Source organism: Ctenopharyngodon idella, chromosome 9, assembly GCF_019924925.1.
Source record: "Ctenopharyngodon idella isolate HZGC_01 chromosome 9, HZGC01, whole genome shotgun sequence".
NCBI lineage: Eukaryota > Metazoa > Chordata > Actinopteri > Cypriniformes > Xenocyprididae > Ctenopharyngodon > Ctenopharyngodon idella.
In genome coordinates this window covers 24,564,659-24,590,061 of record NC_067228.1, presented here as the reverse complement: position 1 = coordinate 24,590,061, position 25,403 = coordinate 24,564,659, and the positions used below count along the sequence as shown (strand labels likewise).

At 37.2% G+C, this 25,403-nt stretch overlaps 1 protein-coding gene across 4 annotated transcripts; it reads right to left on the bottom strand.

Moving 5' to 3' along the window:
* Positions 1-120: 120 nt before the first annotated feature.
* Positions 121-25,403, bottom strand: cracdla (cracd like a). 4 transcript variants are annotated; one of them, XM_051905670.1, is made up of 12 exons: positions 25,285-25,403; positions 21,645-21,783; positions 18,928-18,999; positions 18,655-18,784; positions 16,822-16,957; positions 15,697-15,858; positions 15,371-15,421; positions 15,033-15,233; positions 11,545-12,964; positions 7,221-8,191; positions 1,427-1,544; positions 121-1,328 (listed from the first exon to the last, which is right to left on the bottom strand). In XM_051905670.1, the coding sequence occupies exons 3-12, from the start codon at positions 18,983-18,985 to the stop codon at positions 1,126-1,128; spliced, it is 3,450 nt and encodes a 1,149-aa protein (XP_051761630.1). In that variant the 5' UTR covers positions 18,986-18,999; positions 21,645-21,783; positions 25,285-25,403; the 3' UTR covers positions 121-1,125. The 4 variants fall into 4 exon arrangements, with proteins under 4 accessions (XP_051761630.1, XP_051761628.1, XP_051761626.1 ...); XM_051905668.1 differs by lacking the exon at positions 21,645-21,783 and having other exon boundaries at positions 1,463-1,544; positions 25,285-25,343; XM_051905666.1 differs by lacking the exon at positions 21,645-21,783 and having other exon boundaries at positions 25,285-25,341.

Sequence of the window (25,403 nt, the reverse complement as noted above, 5' to 3'; positions counted from 1 at the left end):
ATCCATTATTTGGTCATAACAGAAATGAAACTGAGAAAATCCTGAAAGTGTCCTAAAGTAGATCCCATATTAATTTTAAACAATATTTTTGTTGTGTTAGATATTGATTTATTTTATTTATTTATTTTTTTTATGATAAATTACAAATCACAGGTCTCATATTTAGTAAGTTGAATTTATTGGCCTAGGAAGTTGAGTTGGTATTTTCAAAAGCAAGCTCAAAGTAATTTATTCTTTACAGCCACATAATTTAACATTCAACATAAAATAACAGAAATCTAATAGGAGTCAGAAAATTAACAGGTGATACAATGTCACAATACATACAAATTCTTGGATGGATTTCATGGAAATAAATAAAATGTGTAATTGGAAAGGAAATAATCATAAATCAATTAATACTCAACATTTTCACAAGAAAACAATGACACGAGGTGTTAAACCTGAGCAACATATTACAAGGGAGACAATTCTATAGTTGTGTGTGTGTCCGCACACGTGTGAGTGGGTAAAACATACCGTCTTTTTCTATTCCTGAGATCTCACTCAGGGTGCTTTTGCTCGAGCCTGAACCTGAATTTATTTTCCTCATTTTCTCTGTCCACCTCTGATCTACTTTCATTGCATTCTGTTGTGCTACACTGTGGTGCATTTACAAAATACATTACAAGTAGTGGTTAACCAGTGTTGCAAGAGAATGTGGCTTTAAAGCTCAAAGTACACTTCTCCCTTTAGTTTTGTTTCATTACAAAAATGTTGGTACCTATTTGCTGTGCATACATTCATACTTCACATGGAGAGAACGCAAGCAGCTCACAAGGTTTTAGAAGGCAAACAGTATTAAAATGAATGACTGCTGAATGTGCAAGTTTTCCTTAATAATATACATAAACAATAGTGGTTCATCAAGACCATTCTGCTTTAACATTAACTTCAAAGTCTACTGAAGTTTACAAGGAGCAAACCACTAATTTAAGTATAATTCTTTGGATTAAAGTTCAGTATGAAAATGTTCTCAGATCCTCCTTTTCAACCTTATACAGACTCAACCTCATCCAACTCATTTTTTTTCTGTCTTGCACGTGTAAACTCTTCCTCCATGTTTTTTATAATGTTCTTTTTTTTTTAGTCCATAGTCTTATCACTCCATGCCAGTGATTTCCTCTTGGCCAGCTCCATCCAGGATGGTTGAGCACTGTCACGAACAGACTGCACAGGAGATGAGGATGGTGATGATGAACGTGATGATGATGATGGCAGCACTGGTTTCTGCTGCCATTTATCCTCTCTGTCTGTTGATCTCATGGGAACAGAAGAGACTGATGCTTCTAGAAATATAAACACCAAGTATGAGCAAATAACTGAATTGTAGCGATCATGTAAATCTCACACTTTGCATGTTTCTCACATTGTATCTCACACTTACGCATTGACATACTTGGGTCGAATCCTGTGCTTGTACCTGAGACTTTTGAGATCGGTCTGAGAGGAACTGTTGATTGAGAAGTGCTGGGGGACTCTGATGTGGCTTTCTGCTCACCTGTCTATTGAAATCAGTAAAAAGGAAATCTGAAACAATTCACAAAACAAAACAAAACACCAAAAACACAATATACACAACTGTACTAAATAGTCCTTTAATTTTATTTTAATTTATAATTGTATAATTTTATATTTATAGTTAAAGCTCAAACATCTGTTATAGCTTAATCTGCTCTGGCCACTAGGGGTCGGTAGTAAAACCTAAGGTAATAATAATAATCTTATAATATTTTCTATAGCACCTTTAAATGTTACATCTCAAAGCACTTTACAAAAAATAAATAAATAAAACAAAATACACCATATAAAAATTATGCAGTAAGAGATGCATTTAATACAATAAAAAATAAAATAATATAAAATAAATACAATATTCAAGTAAAAGCTACCCTAAAAAAAAAAAAAAAAAGAGTTTTAAGGCGAGATTTAAACATGCTAAGGGATTTAGCTTGCCTTATCTCAATAGGTAAAGAGTTTCATAGTTTAGGAGCTAGTGAAGAGAAAGCCCCATCTCCCATCAGTCTTAAACAGGTTGGCAGAACAGTTAAAAGACCAGTTTCAGATGAGCGAAGGTCACGGATTGGGGTTTAGGGAGTTTGGACAAAGAGGTGCCAAACCGTGCAAAGCCTTATAAGTAAGCATCAGAATTTTTAAATCAACCCTAAACCTAACAGGAAGCCAATGCAAAGACTCCAGAGTGATATGATCTCTTATCCTAGTTCTAGTTAGGATTCTAGCAGCCGAATTTTGCACAACCTGCAATTTGTTTAGGGTAACATTTGAATCCACAGCCAACAAAGCACTGCAATAGTCAATACAGGAAAATACAAAAATCAACTTCTCAGCAACAGGGAAAGATATTTCTAAGATGAAAAAAATGTGTTTTACCAGTATTTTGAACATGTGGCTCAAATGTTAGAAAAGCATCAAAAATCACCCCCAAATTTTTTTGTTTTGTTTGAAACTCCATGATAGAACCATCAACAGTTAAGGTAACCAACCCAGCTTTACGGAGCTGGTGGGGTGAACTAATGAGCATAATCTCAGTCTTTTCACTCTTAAGAGAGAAAAATTTGCGACATCCGTTCTTTTATATTAGACATACATTGAGAAAGAAAATCCACAGGCACGGTATCATCAGGTTTTGAATTCATATAAATTTGAGTGTCATCTGCATAAAAATGAAATTTTAGACCAAGAAATTTCAAAAGCTAACCAAGTGGAGAAATATACAGGTGCTGGTCATATAATTAGAATATCATCAAAAAGTTGATTTATTTCACTAATTCTATTCAAAAAGTGAAACTTGTATATTATATTCATTCATTACACACAGACTGATATATTTCAAATGTTTATTTCTTTTAATTTTGATGATTATAACTGACAACTAAGGAAAATCCCAAATTCAGTATCTCAGAAAATTAGAATATTACTTAAGACCAATACAAAGAAAGGATTTTTAGAAATCTTGGCCAACTGAAAAGTATGAACATGAAAAGTATGAGCATGTACAGCACTCAATACTTAGTTGGGGCTCCTTTTGCCTGAATTACTGCAGCAATGCTGCGTGGCATGGAGTCGATCAGTCTGTGGCACTGCTCAGGTGTTATAAGAGCCCAGGTTGCTCTGATAGTGGCCTTCAGCTCTTCTGCATTGTTGAGTCTGGCATATCGCATCTTCCTCTTCACAATACCCCATAGATTTTCTATGGGGTTAAGGTCAGGCGAGTTTGCTGGCCAATTAAGAACAGGGATACCATGGTCCTTAAACCAGGTACTGGTAGCTTTGGCACTGTGTGCAGGTGCCAAGTCCTGTTGGAAAATGAAATCTGCATCTCCATAAAGTTGGTCAGCAGCAGGAAGCATGAAGTGCTCTAAAACTTCCTGGTATACGGCTGCGTTGACCTTGGACCTCAGAAAACACAGTGGACCAACACCAGCAGATGACATGGCACCCCAAACCATCACTGACTGTGGAAACTTTACACTGGACCTCAAGCAACGTGGATTGTGTGCCTCTCCTCTCTTCCTCCAGACTCTGGGACCCTGATTTCCAAAGGAAATGCAAAATTTACTTTTATCAGAGAACATAACTTTGGACCACTCAGCAGCAGTCCAGTCCTTTTTGTCTTTAGCCCAGGCGAGACGCTTCTGACGCTGTCTGTTGTTCAAGAGTGGCTTGACACAAGGAATGCGACAGCTGAAACCCATGTCTTGCATACGTCTGTGCGTAGTGGTTCTTGAAGCACTGACTCCAGCTGCAGTCCACTCTTTGTGAATCTCCCCCACATTTTTGAATGGGTTTTGTTTCACAATCCTCTCCAGGGTGCGGTTATCCCTATTGCTTGTACACTTTTTTCTACCACATCTTTTCTTTCCCTTCGCCTCTCTATTAATGTGCTTGGACACAGAGCTCTGTGAACAGCCAGCCTCTTTTGAAATGACCTTTTGTGTCTTGTCCTCCTTGTGCAATGTGTCAATGGTCGTCTTTTGGACAGCTGTCAAGTCAGCAGTCTTCCCCATGATTGTGTAGCCTACAGAACTAGACTGAGAGACCATTTAAAGGCCTTTGCAGGTGTTTTGAGTTAATTAGCTGATTAGAGTGTGGCACCAGGTGTCTTCAATATTGAACCTTTTCACAATATTCTAATTTTCTGAGATACTGAATTTGGGATTTTCCTTAGTTGTCAGTTATAATCATCAAAATTAAAAGAAATAAACATTTGAAATATATCAGTCTGTGTGTAATGAATGAATATAATATACAAGTTTCACTTTTTGAATGGAATTAGTGAAATAAATCAACTTTTTGATGATATTCTAATTATATTACCAGCACCTGTAGATGTTAAAAAGCAAGGGACCCAAAATTGATCCCAGAGGGACTCCAGATTGCAGGAAACCAACCCCAGAACTAAATCCACCCATGGTAACAAATTTCTTACGATCTGTGAGGTAGGACTTAAACCAATTAAGTGCAGTATCGAGACCCCAAAGACAGTTTCTAGACGAGTAATTAAAAGAGAATGATCTACAGTGTCAAAAGCGGCACTGAGATCAAGAAGGGTCAAAACTGAAAGACAGACAGAATCTGAAGCAATTAATTAAGTCATTAGTGACCTTAATCAATGCTGTTTCAGTTCTATACAGATGCCAGATTGCAAGGGCTCAAAAAGAAGATTGTTTTCAGTTAAATAAGAACTGAGTAGCAACAACTCACTCCAAAACTTTAGCAAGAAAAGGGAGATTGGATATGGGACAGAAATTATTAAGGTTTTCATAGTCAATGTTTGTCTTTTTTGGTACAGGGGTAACCGCAGCCATTTTCAAAGCTGTTGGCACAACACCAGTACACAGAGAGTGATTTATATTATTCAAAACAACAGGACACAAGGAAGCAAAACATGATTGAAACAAAATAGTAGGTATGGAATCAAGTAAGGAAGTGTCTGCTTTCATTTGAGAAACCTCCTTTTGAAGGGAATATGATTCAAGTGTGCAGAGGTAGAGTTGGGATAAATGATAAAGGGAAGTATGAAGAGAGCATGATGTTGTTGTTGCTGCAGTACTTTATATTAGTTTATAGCATAAAAGTAAGACACAACATTTTGGCGACAACTATGGTAGCAGTCAGTTACGATGCCTGCTTTGTTTTTGCCATGCCCAGGTCAGCCCTTGGTAGTACCGATTCATACTTGGCAGAAGAGGTTTGAAAATTATCTTGTCGCCATCGATGCCACTGGAGATCGGTGATCGAAAGAAACATTCTCTTCTACTAAAGTGCCTGGGAGCCGAGGGGTTAAAAGTTTTCTACACACTGCTTAATACAGTTCAGACTGTTGCCAATGCTTTCAAAGCATTGGAGCAGGCTTTCTCAACCTGGTCCTCGAGGGCCACTGCCCTGCAGAGTTCAGCTCCAACCCTAAACAAATACACCTGAACCAGCTAATTAAGCTGTTTATGATTACTAGAAAGCTACAGGCAGGTGAGTTTGATGACATGCGGGTCTCATGCTGAATCAAGCGAAATGCAACTTCAGCTGCACAAGCCTTCCTTACCTGGTGCACACTATTACTGCGCAAGGCCTGCTATCCAACCACTGCCGTTGGTTCACCCTTCATATGGACCATCAAGCACTAACTACTCTGTTGGTATCTAAAGGTATGGGCCGTGCTGGAATGCGCAATGCGAGATGGTCTGCACACCTGCTCTGCTTTAATTATGAAGTGTTGTACACACTAGGATCCGAAAATGTCACAGCAGACTGCCTCTCACACCTACCCTTGCCCGCCTGTGAGGATGCTGATTCTACCATCGAGCCTGATATCTTTGGAGTTTTCCAAAGAATGCGCTGCTTGCCCTGAACTAACAGCACTGTGGCAGCAACTTACAGGCTGGCCTAAAAACAAGAAAAACCTTACACATGAGCTGGCATCATACTTTCATGTCAGGGATGAACTTGCAGTACAAGATAACCTGGTCTTTAGAGGTTCATACTGCTTGGTGGTGCCCATATCCCCGTGTGGGGGCCTAATTAATTTAGCTCTTCAGGGTCACCAGGGTATTGCCTGGCATGGACCACTTAGCCCAATCTGTAATCTCCTCATGCCAGCTTTGCCAAAGCCATGACAAAAGTGCCAAAACAAATGCCTCCCCTTCAGCCCGCACCACTCCCTTCTAGTGCACCATGGGAAAATGTTGGACTAGATATTGTCGGACCATTCGAGTTAGGCACCTGGGATTGCAGGTATGTACTCACTTTAGTTGACTTTGAACCATGTCCTGAAGGATTGTGTTTTAACTGCAAGCTTGGAGGGTAAGCCCTGGAAAACTTCAATGAGATATTTCTTGCTGCATTATCATGCTATCCCTCATGCCACCACAGGTGTTGCTCCCAGTGAACTCTTGCTTGGATGCAAACTGAAAACAACCTTACACATTCTACCCACTGGGCCCTCTACTTGTACTGATACTACAGTGCAAGCTTGTGTCCCGCCAGTCTTAAGTCACAACCTACACTCACATCAAATGTGCAGCGAAGCCATCTGCTTTAAGACCAGGAGACAGAGAACGTGTGAATATACCTACTCATTTGAAAAAGGGCAGGCCAAAATTTAGTCCACCTAGTACAGTGCTGGGGAATAAAGGACAGGACACGTATATCCTTGATGACAGGAAAGTGTGGAACACAATGCACCTTTCACCATGTCCTGGCCAAAGCCATTTAGAAAATGACCCTAATTTTTAGGTGTTAGTTATTTGGTATTGAATGAATCTACACTGTTCTGTTACTTCTGTGATTGTATGGGTTTGTGCAAAGGAATAGTTCACCCAAAAATGAAAATTCTGTCTTGATTTTATGATAAATGAGGTTGTTTTAGATAAGCTAGACTCTAACACTTAGAGTATGCAAAAAGTAACATGTAGGATGAACTAAACTGAATTTAGTAAATTCAACTAAACTTAGATGTGTCCAAATAACTTGATTCAATCAAGTTCACCCTACATGAAGTATGTGAGTAGAGATAACATGTTTCCATCATGTGAAACCACTGTCCGTGACTGACCCAGTTTTAGCCAAAGAGTTATTTTTTTGATTGTAGTAAGTGTTATCTCTCTGGCTTATATATGACTGAAGAAATCGAGTGTGTTTGGAGATTGCATAATAAATGATACCTTGGTTGCAGCAGTAGTTTGAGTCTCCCAGCGCTGCACCAGCGAGGTCTTGTTTCCTAATCCTGCTGCCCATACAGGTCTGCCATCCTCGAGCCCGGACCCCTTGCCTTGAGGCACAGACACCCTGTCAGCTTTCCCTGAGATTACGCTGGGCTCTCCCCCCTCATTCTGAGGCTGATCCTTTGACACAGTATTGGCAGACTGTTGGGAGACTAGGTGGGATGTTAACTTTGGGCTCGACGATAAGTGCGGGTAACCTGGGGGAGGTGTGGGACGCAGTATAGCCTGTGTGGGGGTCTGTGATGCTGCTCGCAGTGGTGATGGCTGTGGTGCACATGCTTGTGATGGCTGTTTTGATGTGGGTATGGCTTGAGTGGTGGATTGTACGTTTGATGTACATGTAACTGTAGACTGAGTTGGTTTTGTTGTTGAGTTACAAATTTGAGTTTTGGATTGAAACTGGACTTCTCTGGTACTTTCAATTTGAGATTGACTAGTGGTTGAATTTGCTGAAGTTTGGCTTGATGTTGCTCTAGTCTGAGGATCCATTGGAGTGAACTGAGTGGTAGATTGTGTGGATCTTCCGGAGGGCTGTGCAGATGGAAGTTGTTTTGTTTCTGTAGGTCTCAAAGGAGATTGTGTAGCTGTCGGCTGGCTTGTAATGTTCTGAGTGATTCTTGGATTGGCTTGTGAAGTGGATGTTTGCATTTGTGGTTGTGTTGTGGTCAAGGTTGTTGGTCGTGATTGCAAGCTAGGAAACTCGGGCAGTCTGCTGGTAAAAAGCTGCTGTAGACTTCTGGTCTTCTCTCTGGCCATCTCCATCCAGGACAGCTCTGAAGCTGTAGATGCTGGTGCGTTCTCCTGAGAGGACACTGCTGTAGTCTCTTCTCGAGGCGAGTCTATACCTTCTTTAGGGGGTGAAGGTACAATCTTAGTATCTTTGCTGGCTGATGATGAGGGCTGAGGAGGTTCTGAAAATACATAAGTATATATATTTATCAAAATCCCATGCAGCTTATTTCAGCCAAAAACACCCATTTTTTGGCATTTTTTCTAGTTGATCTAGAGTTGATCTAACCAACATGGGTAAGGTGAAGGTGAAATTGGGTATAACTTTGAAACAGTGGAAAAGCTGTGCTCAAAGATATGTTATTTACATGCTACAAAGATTCTCAAACAAAGCTAAAAATTCTATAGGTGCATCCCAATTCGAAAAAGTGCACTTCAAATACCCAGATAATGCACTTAATTAACTGAAGTGTGGAATGTTCTTCATGCTCTCAACTCACAAACTTCCTTAAATAGCGGAAGGGGAGGGACTATCAGACTCTGATATTGGATGACAAAATAATCCTTATAAAATTCATACACTAGAGTCACTATGTAATCAAACTAGACAGTTGAGAACATAGTGCTTAGTATAAGTGCATAGTGTATATGTCATTTGGGACACAACTTATGATTCTATGATTTAAAAGATTCTGATTCTAGAAATCAAACTCTTTTGTTTAGATATTTATGAATTAAATATGTTACCACAATCTTTATAGTTAGGGACAATTATTGGATTGTAATGAAGCATTAAAAAAAACACAATCCTTAAATTCATTAAAGGGTTAGTTCACTCAAAAATGAAATTTCTGTCATTAATTACTCACCCTCATGTTGTTCCAAACCCGTAAGACCTTCATTCATCAACACAAATTAAGATATTTTTGATGAAATCCGAGGGCATCTGAACCACACATAGGCAGCAACATCATTTCAAGGCCCAGAAAGGTATTAAAGACATCTCAGAAATTGTTGAATAAAGCTGTTAGGTAACAGTCTTTAGAATACTAACCCTTCATTAATGAACTACTGGAGTAACTACTGGAGTAATTTTCAACTTTTGAGGTTTTTGTAAAGTATTGGATAGTAATAACTCAAGAGTTACTACATAATTCTAAAGGAACTACTACTTATTTGGATCAGTATTCTAAAGTGAAGATCATGGTAACCCACTAGTAATTAATTAAGTGTTACCAAATACATCAGAAGGAATTACTGTACAAAACTGTACAAAAACCTCAAGTTTACAATGACTTCAGTAGTTATTAGAGAGTTATCATGTTTCTCACTTTAGAATATTAATCTAAATAATTAGTAATTCCTTCTGAAGGATTTGGTAATACATCAGTCATTACTAGTGGGTTACCATGACCTTCACTTTAGAATTAATTATACATTATGCATCATTCATGTTAATTATAAACCTATATTTAGTAGTTCTTAGTAGTACTCTGGGAGGTATAAAAAAACAGAAGTTACTGATTAGCTAATAGTGAACTACCAAATTCAACTGAGCACTATTACTTACTAATTCATTAATTAGAGTTTCTTGTTAATAGTAGTTACAAGAGTGCTAATAATGCATTACTCATTTGTTCCTGTGTAGTTATTCATTAATGAAGGATCAGTATTCTAAAGTGTTACCAGCTGTTATTTTTGTTTTGTTTTTGCGCACAAAAAGTATTCTTGTTGCTTCATAACATTAAAGTAATAGTCCACTTTCAAATAAAAATTTCCTGATAATTAACTCACCCCCATGTCATCCAAGATGTCCATGTTCTTCTTTCTTCAGTCGAAAAGAAATTAAGGTTTTTGATGAAAACCTTCCAGGATTTTTCTCCTTATAGTGGACTTCAATGGTCTCCAAACGGTTGAAGGTCAAAATTACAGTTTCAGTGCAGCTTCAAAGGGCTTTAAACGATACCAGACGAGGAATAAGGGTCTTATCTAGCGAAACGATCTGTCATTTTCTTAAAAAAATAAAAATGTATATGCTTTATAGGCACAAGGTCACCGTGATTTTGCCAAGTAAGACATGTTCCTGGATCAACATTCCAATCAACCAATCAGATTTGAGGGACAAGTTTACCATTTATGTCAAGTTTAGGCTTGCAACCAGGGTTAGGTGCTTCTATATCAATGTTATTCACCTATCTTTCCCCTCTGATTTTAGGGATAAGTTATGGGTAGGATTAGGTTTAGGGGTAGGAATAGGGTTAAGACTAAATTTTCACACTGGAATGTTGTTCCAGGATCAACAAAATATGTTGATCCAGGAACATGTCTTACTTGGCAAAATCACGGTGACCATAGGCACAAATGATTGCATCACAAGTGCTTCCACCAGAACGTATTCTTCAAAAAGCTTACGCTAAATGTCCTACGCCTCCGTTATTCTACTTACGGAACTGGCGCCGCGTTCTTTCTGTAAGTTGAATAGGGAAGGCGTACGACATTTAGCGTAAGCTTTTTGAAGAATACGGAATCGCGTTCTGGTGGAAGCACTTGTGATGCGATCATTTGTGTCTATAAAGCATATACATTTTCATTCTTTTAAGAAAATGACCGATCGTTTTGCTAGATAAGACCCTTATTCCTCGTCTGGTATCATTTAAAGCCCTTTGAAGCTGCACTGAAACTGTAATTTTGACCTTCAACTGTTTGGAGACCATTGACGTCCACTATAAGGAGAATAATCCTGGAATGTTTTCATCAAAAACCTTAATTTCTTTTCCACTGAAGAAAGAAGGTCATGGACATCTTGGATGACATGGGGGTGAGTAAATTATCAGGACGTTTTTATTTGAAAGTGGACTATTCCTTTAAGGTTGAAGCACTGCAGTCACATGAACTATTTTAACGATGTCTTTACTACCTTTCTGGGCCTTGAAAGGTACACTGATGTTGCTGCCTATGTGTGGTTCAGAAACCTCTAGGATTTCATCAAAAATATCTTAATTTGTGTTCTGAAGAAGAACAAAAGTCTTACGGTTTTTGGGACGACATGAGGGTGAGTACTTAATGACAGAAATGTCATTTTTTTGGGTGAACTAACCCTTTAAGATTCCCTAGCCTATTTCTGTAATAATCGTGTATTACAACTCACTGTACTGTTCTGCTTATCGCTACTCTTTTTAAATTATTCTAAAATTGACTAATCATTAATAGGTATTAAAGATAATAAAGACTTTATTGGTTTAATGATTTAGTAAAGTCATTTGTCAGTTCAATCAGAAGAGGTATAACTTGAACAGAGATGTATGAGCACAATCTGCCATTTGTTTACTCAGTTGAGTAACCACTATCAGTGTAATCACAGACACAGTTAAACATTTGGACAAAGCAGCTTTCTAAAAGCTTTGACTCAGACAAGCACACAGACTGTTTCCTGGTATGACCTGGAACATCATCCTCATAAGATTTGTCGTATTTGCAAACTAAATAGTTCTGGTTAATCTTCAGGCACCATGGGAAACCACAAAAAGAAACTCACCAGCATGTCTGAGGAAGCCAGCTCTCTCTTTGTCTCTACAGAAACCCTTGAGTGGTGAACTGGAGGACTGAACTGAAGTTAAGGACTCGTCGGTTTGGAGAGAAGGGTCTTTGAGTTTAGCATGGAGTCTTATAGACCCCAGGCCTGTGTGTTGATCTTCAGGTTCTACATAGCTGGTTGAATCAGGCTGTGAGACCAGAGGTTTTGTCTTGTCTTCTGACTGAGCTTTGTCCAAACGAAACTTTAACGAAAGAGAGGTAGAGCGAAGCTTCACTCCAAATGCATTTGTAGTCTCCCTCTCTTTTCCCACCATCATATCTTCCATCACATCCTCAAATGCCTCTTTTGCCAACTCTTGTACTTCTTCCTCAGTGGCCTCTACACCAATCTCCTGTATCTTGTTGTCCTGACTCTCCTCTTTTGTTGGTATCACTGAATCGGTGTCTGTTTTGTCTTCCTTCTTTGAAGCTGGTGGTAAGTTACCACACAGGTCTTTTATTGTTTTCTCAACTTGTGAACTTACCTGTCGCTCTATCTTAAAATTTAAAGGTTTGGTAGCTTCGGTAGCTTCTTTTTTCAGTCCAGCTTGCCCAACTACTCCAGTGAAGCTTGCAGTCCTCGGCCGCTCTTGATTCTTGTCTGAGGAGACACTGAAGTGGAATGATCCAGACACAGTTCTCTCCCGCTTTATGGGTTTTGTTTGAGTGTGATCTTCCTGACTAACAGCCGACTCTGTGCTGACTGGCTGAAGAGTCTTGGATTCTTGTTTTTCATCTGTAGATGGTACATTTCTCCTCAAAGATGATGGTCTTAGATTTACTCCACAAGTCACGTTGGCTGGAGCATGAGTAGAGGCCAGACGATTTTCTATATTTAGTGCACTTTCAACACTATATTTGCTCAATGTGTCCATCTTCTTTTGTATTAGCACAGCATTAGACTTCTCATCTTTTACGAGACTCAGTTCTGGTGTGGTACTCACATTTGGTCTTACAGTTGACACAAGGTTACTTTGGCTGTTCTTGAGAAGTTTGGAGCTATTAAGCATCTCACTTACTTCTCCTTTTCCCTTTCTATCAATTGGCGCCACTGGGATTGGCGGTTTGGCTACTGGTGACTCAGCTGGAGTCACCTCTCTTAGGCTAGGGATCGGAGGTGATGTGGACAGAATTTTTCTCTCAAGCTCAGGTTCAGCAGAAACTTGTCTACTATCTCCAGAAGTCTGCAGAGATATTAAAGGTGAAACTGGAAAACTCTTGATTTGTGAAGCTGTAAGCCTCTCCCCCGGGCGCAAGACCTGAGAGGAATAAGAGTGAGCACGAGGTATCTCTTTTACGAGAGCCAGCCCTTCTTCTTCCTCCCTCGTAGTCAATGAACAGTCCAGACTGTTCAAACTCTCAGATCGTGTTCTGCTTACAGCCTGCACAGTAAATACAAAGTAAGAGGAAAAATTTAGTAAATATCATTAGGGAAATCTATTAAATATGAACTGCTATATGGAAAAGAAAAAGATTATCCAAAATTTCTGTTTTTGTGCTGCAGGAATAAGTCATAAAATCCAGAAATGAGATAGCATTTTTACACTTCTGGTTCCATCATCCTGAAGTCAATGGGTTTTCTGTGTTTAACACAAGCTCATGGTATTTTTAATTTTTTTCTCTGACAAAAAATACATCAGTAATACTCCAGTTGTGATTTTTTTAAGTTTTCACGTCTTGAAAAATGTGGTTGCTAACAAGTGGCTAAATGGGAGGTTAAACAGAGGTTGTGAGGGACAATAAACATCATAACTTTTACAACCTAGATGTGTTCATAATCAAGCTCTTGCAAACTATTCTAACTCAAACTTTACAACTTTTTAAATCAAGATCAAGAAACTTGTCTGAAGCTTGGTGGGAGTGATGCTGAAGTTGCACAACCGTGGTGTAGTTCGTTTATTGCCTAGCTTTAGCTTTTTACTTCTGCTGATTGCATTTAGGCTTCCAAATTCATTGGTGTGAAAGTGGTGTTCATTTGTCAAGATTTTCATTATGAACAAAATATGTGAAAATCATAAACCTTTGTTGCTTTTTCTTCTATAATAATTCAAAATCCAATGGAAAAATTCTGTTGGGTTTTTGTCGAGGGAACCAGTGTGATCCTAACTTCTAGTTTGGCCTACAAAAATACAACCCGAATTCCGGAAATGTTGGAACGTTTTTTAAATTTGAATAAAATGAAAACTAAAAGGCTTTCAAATCACATGAGCCAATATTTTATTCATAATAGAACATAGATAACATGTTTAAACGGAGAAATTTTACAATTTTATCCACAAAATGAGCTCATTTCAAATTTGATGCCTGCTACAGGTCTCAAAACAGTTGGGACGGGGGCATGTTTACCATGGTGTAGCATCTCCTCTTCTTTTCAAAACAGTTTGAAGACGTCTGGGCATCGAGGTTATGAGTTTCTGGAGTTTTGGTGTTGGAATTTGGTCCCATTCTTGCCTGATAAAGGTTTCCAGCTGCTGAAGAGTTCTTGGTCGTCTTTGAAGTATTTTTCTCTATAGGTGAAAGATCTGGACGATGAAGCCATGCTGTTGCAATAGCTGTAGTATGTGGATTTGCATTGTTCTGCTGAAATACACAAGGCCTTCCCTGAAATAGATGTCATCTGGAGGGGGAGCATATGTTGCTCTAAAACCTTTATATACCTTTCAGCATTCATAGTGCCTTCCAAAACATGCAAGCTGTCCATACCGTATGCACTTATGCACCCCCATACCATCAGAGATGCTGGCTTTTTGAACTTTTGGTTTCTGGAAGTATTCCTGGGCCCCTTTAGTAATGTCATTGACACAATCATGCCATTGAGTGATGCAGTGTCGTCTGAGGGCCCGAAGACCACGGGCATCCAATAAAGGTCTTCAGCCTTGTCCCTTACGCACAGAGATTCCAGTTTCTCTGAATCTTTTGATGATGTTATGCACTGTAGATGATGAGATTTGCAAAGCCTTTGCAATTTGACGTTGAGGAACATTGTTTTTAAAGTATTCCACAATCTTTTTACGCACTCTTTCACAGATTGGAGAGCCTCTGCCCATCTTTACTGTGACTCTGCCTCTCTAAGACATCCCTTATAGCTAATCATGTTACAGACCTGATATCAATTAACTTAATTAATTGCTAGATGTTCTCCCAGCTTGTTTTTTCAGCCATTTGTTGCCCCCGTGCCAACTTTTTTGAGACTTTTAGCAGGCATCAAATTTGAAATTAGCTTATTTAATGGATAAAAGTGTAAAATCTCTCAGTTTAAACATTTGTTATGTTATCTATGTTCTATTGTGAATAAAATATTGGCTCATGTGATTTGAAAGTATTTTAGTTTTCATTTTATTCAAATTTAAAAAACGTCCCAACATTTCCGGAATTCGGGTTGTACATCATCACTGCAGCACTCTATTGAAATGGATAATAAGTTTAGAATGAGCCATGAAAAAGACTTACTGAAGTGACCACCTTCTTGTTCTTGGCACTGGCCCTTTGGTTCTTAGGTTTGAGGGACATACGGTGACGGGCAGCAGAGTTGTCCAGGAGGGAAGTGAACTGTGGAGGGGTGCTGAAGTCTACCCCTGAGCCAGGGGCAAGTGGGGAAAGGGGTGCAGGTGCTGGGCTGATAGGTCGAGGAGAGAGATTCTGAGAAGAGGCCTGGAAGGTGAAGAGGAGTACACAATTAAAGAGACATTAGATTATATTTCAAATAAACCATTCACATTTAGGCCATGATTTAGATGTATGAATGACAGGCATAATGTCAACACATAGATGAAATGGCATCAAGCTACCTGTTCTTCCTCCTCACTTCCTGTTCCAGCTAAGCTCAAGGTGCTATGTTTCTTGGGAGGGATATAAAAATGCAAACATCATGAAATGGAGGTTTACATCATATTTAGACTGGGCTAAGGACAAGAACTGGTAGTTCCAGCAGAAATGGAGACACAAAATGGATAATAGGTTTAGCCACAAACTCATGCAGATGTCTGATCAATGATTGTTTAGTCTGAAAGGCCAAAGCTGTGAAGATTTTTTAGCAGTACATACACATACATCACAATACACTACGTCACAATAAAGATACTGGGATACTGCTGCTATATTATAGTACAAGCACCTTGATCGATATGCTCATGTATACTCCTTCACCACGGGACACTTCAGGGGGGCTACGAGGAAGGCCATCATCTTCTGAACTTCCACCTAAATCTTCACGACGTTTAATGGGCAACAGAACGGGGGGTGGACCTAGATGCATCTTCTGCTGCTGGAGTTTCATCTGATCAACCGAAAAATTAAAGACCTTCCAACTTCAGTGCCTTAAAGGGTTAGCTCACCCAAAAAATGTATTATTTTTTGAGTCATTAATTACTTGCCCTCATGTCGCTCTAAACCCGTAAGACCTTCGTTCTTTTTTCGGAACACAAATTAAGATATTTTTGATGAAATCCGAGAGGTTTTTTTTTTTTTAATCCCCAATAGAAAGCAACATAATTACCACATTCAAGGTCCAGAAAAGTAGTAAAGACATCGTTAAAATAGTCAACATGACTGCAGTGGTTCAACCTTCATGTTATGAAGTGACGAGAATACTTTTTGTGCGCAAAAACAAAACAAAAATAACGACTTTATTCAACCATTTTTTCTCTTCCCTGTCAGTCTCCTACACTGTTGACGTTGTAGACAGTGCAGCGCTTCCAGGTTCTACGTCCAAACGCAGGCTCAGTATTGGCCGACGCTGTTCACGTGAGCAGCACAACGCATGCGCGTTCTGCTGATGCAAGAGCCGGCCACGGAAGCCTGCACTGTCTATACAACGTAAACAGCATAGGTGAAAGACAGGTGAGAGACGAAATTGTTGAATAAAGTCAATATTTTTGTTTTGTTTTTGCACACAAAAAATATTCTCGTTGCTTTATAACATTAAGGTTGAACCACTGTAGTCACGTTGACTATTTTAACCATGTCTTTACTCCTTTTATGGATTTTATGGACTTTTGAATTTCATCAAAAATATCTTAATTTGTGTTCTGAAGATGAACGAAGGTCTTACGGATGTGGAACGACATGAGGGTGAGTAATTAATGACAGAAATTTCATTTTTGGGTGAACTAACCCTTTAATAGAAACAATTTGAAACATTTCTGTCAATCACATTGATGTGTGTTTATAAAGTGTGCAATAATTAAGCTAGAACAAGAGTGTTTTAGAACAAATGTGGCTGAGTTTTGTGTGTACTCACCTGAAGAGTTCGAATTTTGCCATGAATGTTCTCTTGAGACAGATTTCTTAGCGGTTCAGGGTCTGAAAAACTATGTTCTGCCTGAAAAATGCTGTCATGTGAAAATGCCCGGGATCCCAGCATGCCTTTAGAGCAACTTTGAAGAAAAGATGTAAGAAGCACAGAGGTGCATTTTATTCCTTCTGGAAAAAAAAGTACACTTTACCATACCTTTATAAAGAGTACTTATTGGGGAAATAATATTAAAAGAATATACTTAAGTGGGAACAGAATCTGTTTTTGGACACTTAATTTCATGTTAATTGCAATTAAATGAAAATGTATTGTAGTTTAAATTTATATTAAATGCAATTAGCTGAACTTTAGAGTGCTTTTTTGACCCACCGAAGTAGGTAATATTTTTACAGAATTACTACTGTCTTTGAAATATGGTTAAAGTGTACTGCCGGATGTACTGACAAGCATTTGTGGTAAACTAAAATATACTTTAATCTCATTCTATTAAAACTTGTGTGTCATTTATTTAAATACATTTGCAATTACAAATTTGTAATAATGAATGATGTAATTTAGTACATTTAAAAATATATTAATTTTGATTGTAATATCAAATAAAACGAATGAATATCATGTACATCACGTGCGTTAGTATGTTAGTAAAAACATCTACCAGGTCAAGAAAATATGATCATATAACACCAATTTTATCATCTCTTCACTGGTTACCTATTAAGTTCCGTATCGATTATAAAGTACTGCTAATGACCTATAAGGCTCTAAATGGTTTAGCTCCTGTGTACTTAACCGATCTTTTATCGCCCTACAATCCTTCACGCTCTTTAAGATCACAAAACTCTGGACTTCTGGTTGCACCTAGGATAGCTAAGTCCTCTAAAGGAGGGAGAGCGTTTTCACATTTGGCTCCTAAACTCTGGAATAGCCTTCCTGATAATGTTCGGGGCTCAGACTCGCTCACCCAGTTTAAATCTAGATTAAAGACACATCTCTTTAGCCAAGCATTCACATAATCCATCTCATATCAAATCAATTGCACATGACTATCTTTGCTTAATGTTATGAACAGCAGCTATGCTAATTATTCTCCATTTGCTTTTCTGTTTCCCGAGGTGACTAGAGAGTACATCAGTTTCAGTTTGGATCCAGCCTCTTAAGAAGACCTCAGATGACTAAAACTTTGGAAGAGACGGCGCCAACTCCTGCGATGACTTCAGAAGATGCAACATCTGGATCAACACGCACATTCACATTCTATAAATCCTAATTATTGTTAATATGTAATTCATTTTTCCAGGAGCTCTTTGCTTCTACCTCCAATTAAATTGCTAACAGTGATTGTATGTTAATCGCCTAAATTATTACATTATTAGCTAACTGCAGTCTCCAAATTGTAATGTTGATATGCATTCTCTGTAAAGCTGCTTTGAAACGATATGTATCGTGAAAAGCGCTATACAAATAAATGTGAATGAATGAATAAATAAGTGTACTTCTTTTAAAGCACGACAAAAGAATATTAAAACATGATTTATAATTTACTTTAAAGTAAAACTTTTAATTTGACATTATTACAAAGTGCACTTTTTAAAAGTAACTTAACACTTAAGTGGCTTTTTATTTCATTATTCTATTATCTGCCAGTACAGTTTTTTTAAACATACTTTTAAGATTTGAAGTACAGTACAAATGCACATTCAATAAAATAAGCACACAAGGGATCATCAAATCATGCTGAGCTTTAAGTGGTTTCAGAGTGACGCCACGCATATGTGAGTGCAGATTTTAAGTCATACCATGCTGACAACTTGAACTTACTCTGAATCTTCCACACCCCATGTGATGTCACTTTCAGACTGACTCTGCTTCATACCACCGTCGTCCTCTTTCCTCTTTATCTTCCCAAACAGGCGTGACTTAAAAGACTTTAACCTAGACTTCTTCCTTCCTAAACATATTATGCCTTTAGATTATTTTCTATAGTATAGTAAACTGACAGTAAAATAAAAGAGACAAACATTTACTGACATAATATTTATTATTTTTTAGAACCGTCTATACTGATGATGACAGCACTGAGAGACTTCTGACCTGTTAAGTCTTCACTGCCTTCTCCCTCTGGGTCTCCTGAAGCCTCCAGAACATTCATCTTCACCAGTACAGCTGTTAATGAGGACAGTTACACAGAAATCAGACAGAAGATAGAATGTGAAAAAGAAATACAGAAGGGGTTGGGAAAACGTCAGTGGAATTGTCAAAGGAAATGTTCTAGAAAAGAATAGAAAATTAGTTTAATAATTATTAACTTAATTTTTATTCTTAAATTCACAACAAACTAAGAGAGATGTTCTTCAAAGAAGAACAGCAGCAGAGTAATATACTGACATGTGAAATACTTGAAGAATCTTATATCTCTGATGTGGCAACGTGGCTATATTCTCTCTGCTTGCGATTTGTATCTGATAAGAGAATGCTTTTCTCAACCCAGCAGAGACCAAAGGTTTCTTTTGAAGTCATATTTTCCATGTGACCAGACTAGTGCTTTCATCTGCACTACTGACAATTGTGTTACTTTAGAACATACACTACTGTTCACAAGTTTGGGATCATTAAGATTTTTTTAAAGAAAATAATACTTTAATACAGCAAAATGGTTGGAAGTGACAGTGAAGACATTTATAACGTTACAGGTATTTTTCAGTTCAAATAAATGCTGTTCTTTTGAACTTTCTTTTCTTCAAAATACCCTGAAATCATGAATCATGGTTTCCAAAAAAAATAATAAAGCAGCACTACTGTTTTTAAAATAGACAATAAGAAATGTTTCTTCAGCAGCAAATCAGCATATTAGAATAATTCCTGAAGGATCATGTGACACTAAATATCTGAAAGTATTGAACTTTTGAACAGCATATAAGTAAATGTATGAATCACATAAAGCATATTATTAAAAAAGCAGATTGCTTTAAAGGATTAGTTCACCCAAAAATGAAAATAATGTAATTTATTATTCACCCTCATGTCGTTCCACACCCATAAGACCTTCATTCATCTTCGAAACACAAATTAAGATATTTTGATTAAATCTGATGGCTTAGTGAGGCCTGCATTCAAAGCAATGACATTTCTTCTCTCAAGATCCATAAAGGTACTAAAAACATATTTAAAACAGTTTATGTGAGTTCAGTAGTTCTACCTTAATATTATAAAGCGACGAGAATACTTTTTGTGTTTCGGAGCTTTACGAATCGAATCAGTGATTCGGATCTCCTATCAAACGGCTAAACTGCTGAAATCATATTGACTTTGACTCACATGAACTGTTTTAAATATGTTTTTAGTACCTTTATGGATCTTGAGAGAGGAAATGTCATTGCTTTGAATGCAGGCCTCACTGAGCCATCGGATTTAATCAAAAAGATATTAATTTGTGTTCCGAAGATGAATGAAGGTCTTACGGGTGTGGAACGACATGAGGGTGAGTAATAAATGCATCTGCACTACCATTGGCACTCAACCAAGATTAATATTAGTTATTTAGATAGTGGTAATCTTCCCTCATTGTCAAACAGTCCTTTTTATTTAGAAACTGTGCTACCGTACTGAACCACACAGCACGGACACAATTAAAATGGTCATGTCTTGTCAAAAAGGTTTCCAGCCCCTGTGAGTTCCTCCAGGAACCAGTTGTCTTGTTCACATGGAAATTAAGTGAAATGTGTGAGACTGTGTTTTTTGGACAATGTGCGTCACACTTATTTCAATCTTATGGGTGTCCATGTCCTTTATTATGACAACAGACCTTTCTTATCACTGACCATGCCTTGATAATGCAGATATGCACTAACAGAAAAAAAAAAAATGCAAAGTCCACAGAGTCCTTCCCATTTAAAGACATCTGCTGTCTACTGTGAAAAAAAAAACTCAGTATGTACACTATGTAATCAGTTGGTAAGTCTTAATGTACACAGGGTTGAATTCTTATGTTGTTAAGGGATTTGGGGGGAGGGAAAAAACAATGCACACTATGCAGTGGATAAAAGAAATGATGAATATATAATCAGCATGTAACAGCTTGTCAACATGTGCCACTTTTCCTTAGTGAAAGCAGTCACTGCCATGTCAAAAAGACTGATACCTACAGTAGTATCCGACACAGATCACATGGAATATGAAGATAATCTTTGGGCTTGATGACATTGCATAGAGATCACTGTAAGATTTCACTGAGCACTAATCCTACAACTACAGCATAATCTTAAACTTCTGGCACAGCCCAAGAGAAAAGGGCCAGAATGCTGCCATGATAAATAAATACACACAGTGGCAGAAAAACAGTGGACCAAAAATTAACCTTGTTAGATTTGTTCAAAAGTTTGGGGTAAGATTTTTTCCAGTGTCACATGATCCTTCAGAAATCATTCTAATATGCTCATTTGGTGCTTTAGAAACATTTCTTATAATCAATGTTGAAAACAGGTGTGCTGCTTAATATTTTTGTGGAAACTGCAATAGTATTGCCAAAAGCCCAAAAGAAATTCCTTTTACTGTCACTTCTGATCAATTTAAAGCATCCTTGCTGAATATAAACTTCTTTTAAAAAAAATTACTGACACCTGAACATTAGTGTACATTAATACTAATGATTGACTTTACTGTTTAAGTAATTCATATATTATATACAGTATAAATGTTGCGATAAAATATACTGATAAAATAGCGATAAATAACGATAAAATATACTGTAATTACCCTGGACAACAAAGCATAAGTACTTCAAATAATATTAAGCAAGAAAAAATACTTACCTTGTCAGTGAAAATCCTTTTTTTTCCTCCTTTCTGTTTTATTTAGCTTTTGTTCTTGATTTTAAAAGATACGCGTCCTTACATCCAATGAACCACAACAGTTCTTCCCCAGTCACAAACATGCAGAGAGATAGAGGAACTGGAAAACAGACCGGAGAAAGAGCAAAATCAGGATAGGAACTGGCAAAAGAGAAAGCAAGGAAGAGGCAAAGGAAAATCAGGCTCTGACAAGGCGTGATGTTTAGTTTAGGCGTGATGTTTGGTAGTAAGGAGTTGGACACGCACTGACTGTCGAACTCTGTGACATTTCCAATACATGCTTTTCCTGCATGCTTAAGCTCTTTACAAAACACTAAACAGCTTTTGGAGCACTGAGAGTGTGCTAGTGCTGGCCGAATGATGAGCTGATGAAGGCATCAGTCAATATAACACACCAACACCAGCACTCGACCAGCAAGAGAGTGTGTGTATGTTAATAGAATAAACATAAGGAAGCTTTTTGGTCAAAAATGAACATTAACAGAGTCAGTAAGGCCAACTGCAGCTAGCCAGAGCATCACATCTGATATATATTCCACTTGTGTTTGTAAATGATTTGTTAATATAAGAGACTTTTGAAAATATCACTAAGACAACGAACAACTGTCGTCTGTGTCACACATTTGCATCAACACGTCAGAGTAGGTCAGTTTTTGTATGCAAATCATTTAAATGCTGTCACATTCCATTCAAAGGTTGCTATTTTTTCTATATATATACTCACTATCGTATACATTTTTTGCTTATACACACTACAATTCAAATGTATGAGGTCAGTAAGTTTATTTTAAGAAATGAATCCTATTCAGCAAGGATGCATTAAATTGATCAAAAAGTGACAGTAAAAACATTCATAATATTACAAAAGATACACATTTTAAATAAATACAGTTCTTTTGAACAGAATCCTGAAGAAAAAAAAAATGTATCACGGTTTTCACAAAACTATTAAGCAGCACAACTGTTTTCAACAGTGATATTAATAAGAAATGTTTCCTGAGCAGCAAATTAGCATATTAGAGTGATTTCTGAAGGATCATGTAACACTGAAGACTGGAGTAATGATGCTAAAAAATTCAGCTTTACCATCACAGGGATAAATTGCACTCAAAAATATATTAAAATAGAAAATATTTATGGATAAGAGACATTTTTCAAAAACATTTGAAAAAAATCCAAATCTTGAACGGTAGTGTAAATGCAACACATGGAACAAATATGGGGCAAAACATTGTATTAGTATTAGCCATATTACTTGTGTGACAGATGAATTTGACGTTATATCCTTCCTTTTAAAATTTGATAAGCCTATTTATTTTGCTGCCCTAACTATATGTGGTTAGTTGCATTTTATTAATAATATTTATCAGGGGTAGTCAGTTGAGAACCACTGCTTAAACAAATCTATCAGCATCTGAACTAGACTCTTTATTGTCAGTATTGTGTATGACAAGAAATAAATAAATAGACAGTGCTAATCTGTAACGCTGAGACCATAAGCATGTTTGAAACTGTACAGTTAGGTGTTATGGTGGAGTTAAGGAGAAGATGCTTCATTTCCTTATGTGCAGACTGTGTAGACAACGACAGGAGCTCTCAACTCCCTCCTGTATGTTACTATAAGTAACTGTGAAAGTAGGCTACAGCCTATTTGAAACGTTTAAAAGGTGAGATAAAGAAATGACAGACAACTGACTGACAAAAGAAAGCACTCTGCCCATTGTACTCATACATCTACACATGTACGTCTCCCTCATTGACTTTTTAACCCTAAAAATGTTACTCTCTCATTTAACTGCCCATTATCCCAGAGGACTGAACGTTTTGTATCCAGCACTCCGCAAAGCACAGAGCAGCTTTGCCCCAGATACAGGCATAAATCTGTGTCAGGATCCAGAGTTGGCCACAAATCCCTCTCCTTTTCTCCTACTGGACAAAAGTCAGCTCAGCATCTGGGTGACTTTCAGCCAGCCTACATTATGCGTCTGGCCTTCAAATATAATCCATCTGTCAATTTACATTTTCATATTCAGACATGCATATTGAGGGGGGTGCAAAAGTAATCTGCACATACATCTAATTTAATGTAAACCAAATCTTCCAATGAACATAAGTGATACTTAATTCCCTCCAATTACTGCAGGACAAAAGAAATGTATTACAGTTGTATGCTAAATTGTTTCAGATATTTATAGCCTGCAGGCATTTATGTCATAATCTGATTTGATTTTATATTTTACTTTTCATTTCCTCTTAATCAGCAGGGTGGTCTATGTCAGAAATATTCATAACATACTTTGTACATGTTTTATATATTTATATAACTGAAGCACATTGCACACAGCTTAGTGTATATATATATATATATATATATATATATATAATTGTCTGTACTCAGTAACTATAAGGTTTTGAGTCAGTCAAATTATATAAACGCTTGTTTCCTCCAGCAGTGGTTTTGTATGTTGAATTCAAACACCTAGATCTCTTAAATTAGAATTTTTTTGTGTGTGAATTCAGTCTTCCAACTAAAATGACAAAATAATCATGTTTTTGTAATAGCATTTGGTTTTATATACGATATTATTTACTCATGCAGCATGTAATCAAATAATCACAAAACCTCTGAAGACCATGTTCATGGTCATAAATTTTACTTCAAAATCATAAGAAATAATAATTTTTGAGCACTATTAAGATTAGTAGCATTGTGGCAATATTTTTTTTTATGACAATTAAGCCCACCACTTCCCCAAGAAAAATAAAAGTTAAATTGTTTAATTTAATAAAATTAGAAGTTTAAATATATAATAAAAAAGACATATATTCTAAATCCATTACTAAAATACAACAAAAACTTATGTTATGAATAATTATATATATATATATATATATATATATATATACACTGTATTACAGGGCAATCGTGCTTAATTCTCATGAAAATTAATGTCATAATTAAAAAAAAAAATAAAAATTTTTAATATGTCCTGGATATGTTTCATGAGATTCACCCATTATGATCATCATTACTCCAGTCTGTTCCCTTGAGAGAGATATATAGTGTTATTTAGAGACAACGCTCTCTATTTTTCATGAACTGAGATGAGGAGCACATATCGAGTCGAGATTAAGGGCGATTATAGATTTAATCTCCTCCTGCAGGGAATTCATGGGTGTTTCATTGTAACTAATGGTTTTGAATATGACAGGCAAAAGAAGCATCTCAGACAAACATGTCCAAGCAAACAAATACAACTAAACACAACACCGTCTACTGCAGATATTAAAATCAACATGACTGATCAATCAGACAACAGTCCTTATCCCTTCACAAACAGCAATCCTTTTATAGTTTGAATGTCCCATATCCAGTGGCCCATATAAATATTACTTCTTATAAACAGATATTCAAAAACCCATAAAATACTGCGGGTTATCGTTTATGAAATTAGTGTGCACGTCACAATGGCGGATATTAGTAAGTTTTAATTAAAAACAAAACAAAAACTTACCACTATAACAATATCTCAAATCAAAATTAACTCGACAAACTGTCCTGAAACTTAATATAAATATAAATGTAGGCGCGTATACTCACATGCTGATAATGTAAATCGTTGAGAAAGTGAAGCTGATGTGATCTCTGGCATTCACTTGCTCTTTAACTGAGCCTGTGGAGCAAAACACCGTCATATCAAGCGATACGTGACGTTGAAC

Coding starts and splice junctions, on each gene's coding strand:
- cracdla (XM_051905666.1), bottom strand. CDS start 25,336: ATGCCAGAGATCACATCAGCTTCACTTTCTCAACGATTTACATTATCA. Junction 15,234..15,370: donor GAAGTGAGGAGGAAGAACAG/GTAGCTTGATGC, acceptor TTCACCTTCCAG/GCCTCTTCTCAGAATCTCTC. Junction 1,329..1,426: donor CGACCCAAGTATGTCAATGC/GTAAGTGTGAGA, acceptor TTATATTTCTAG/AAGCATCAGTCTCTTCTGTT.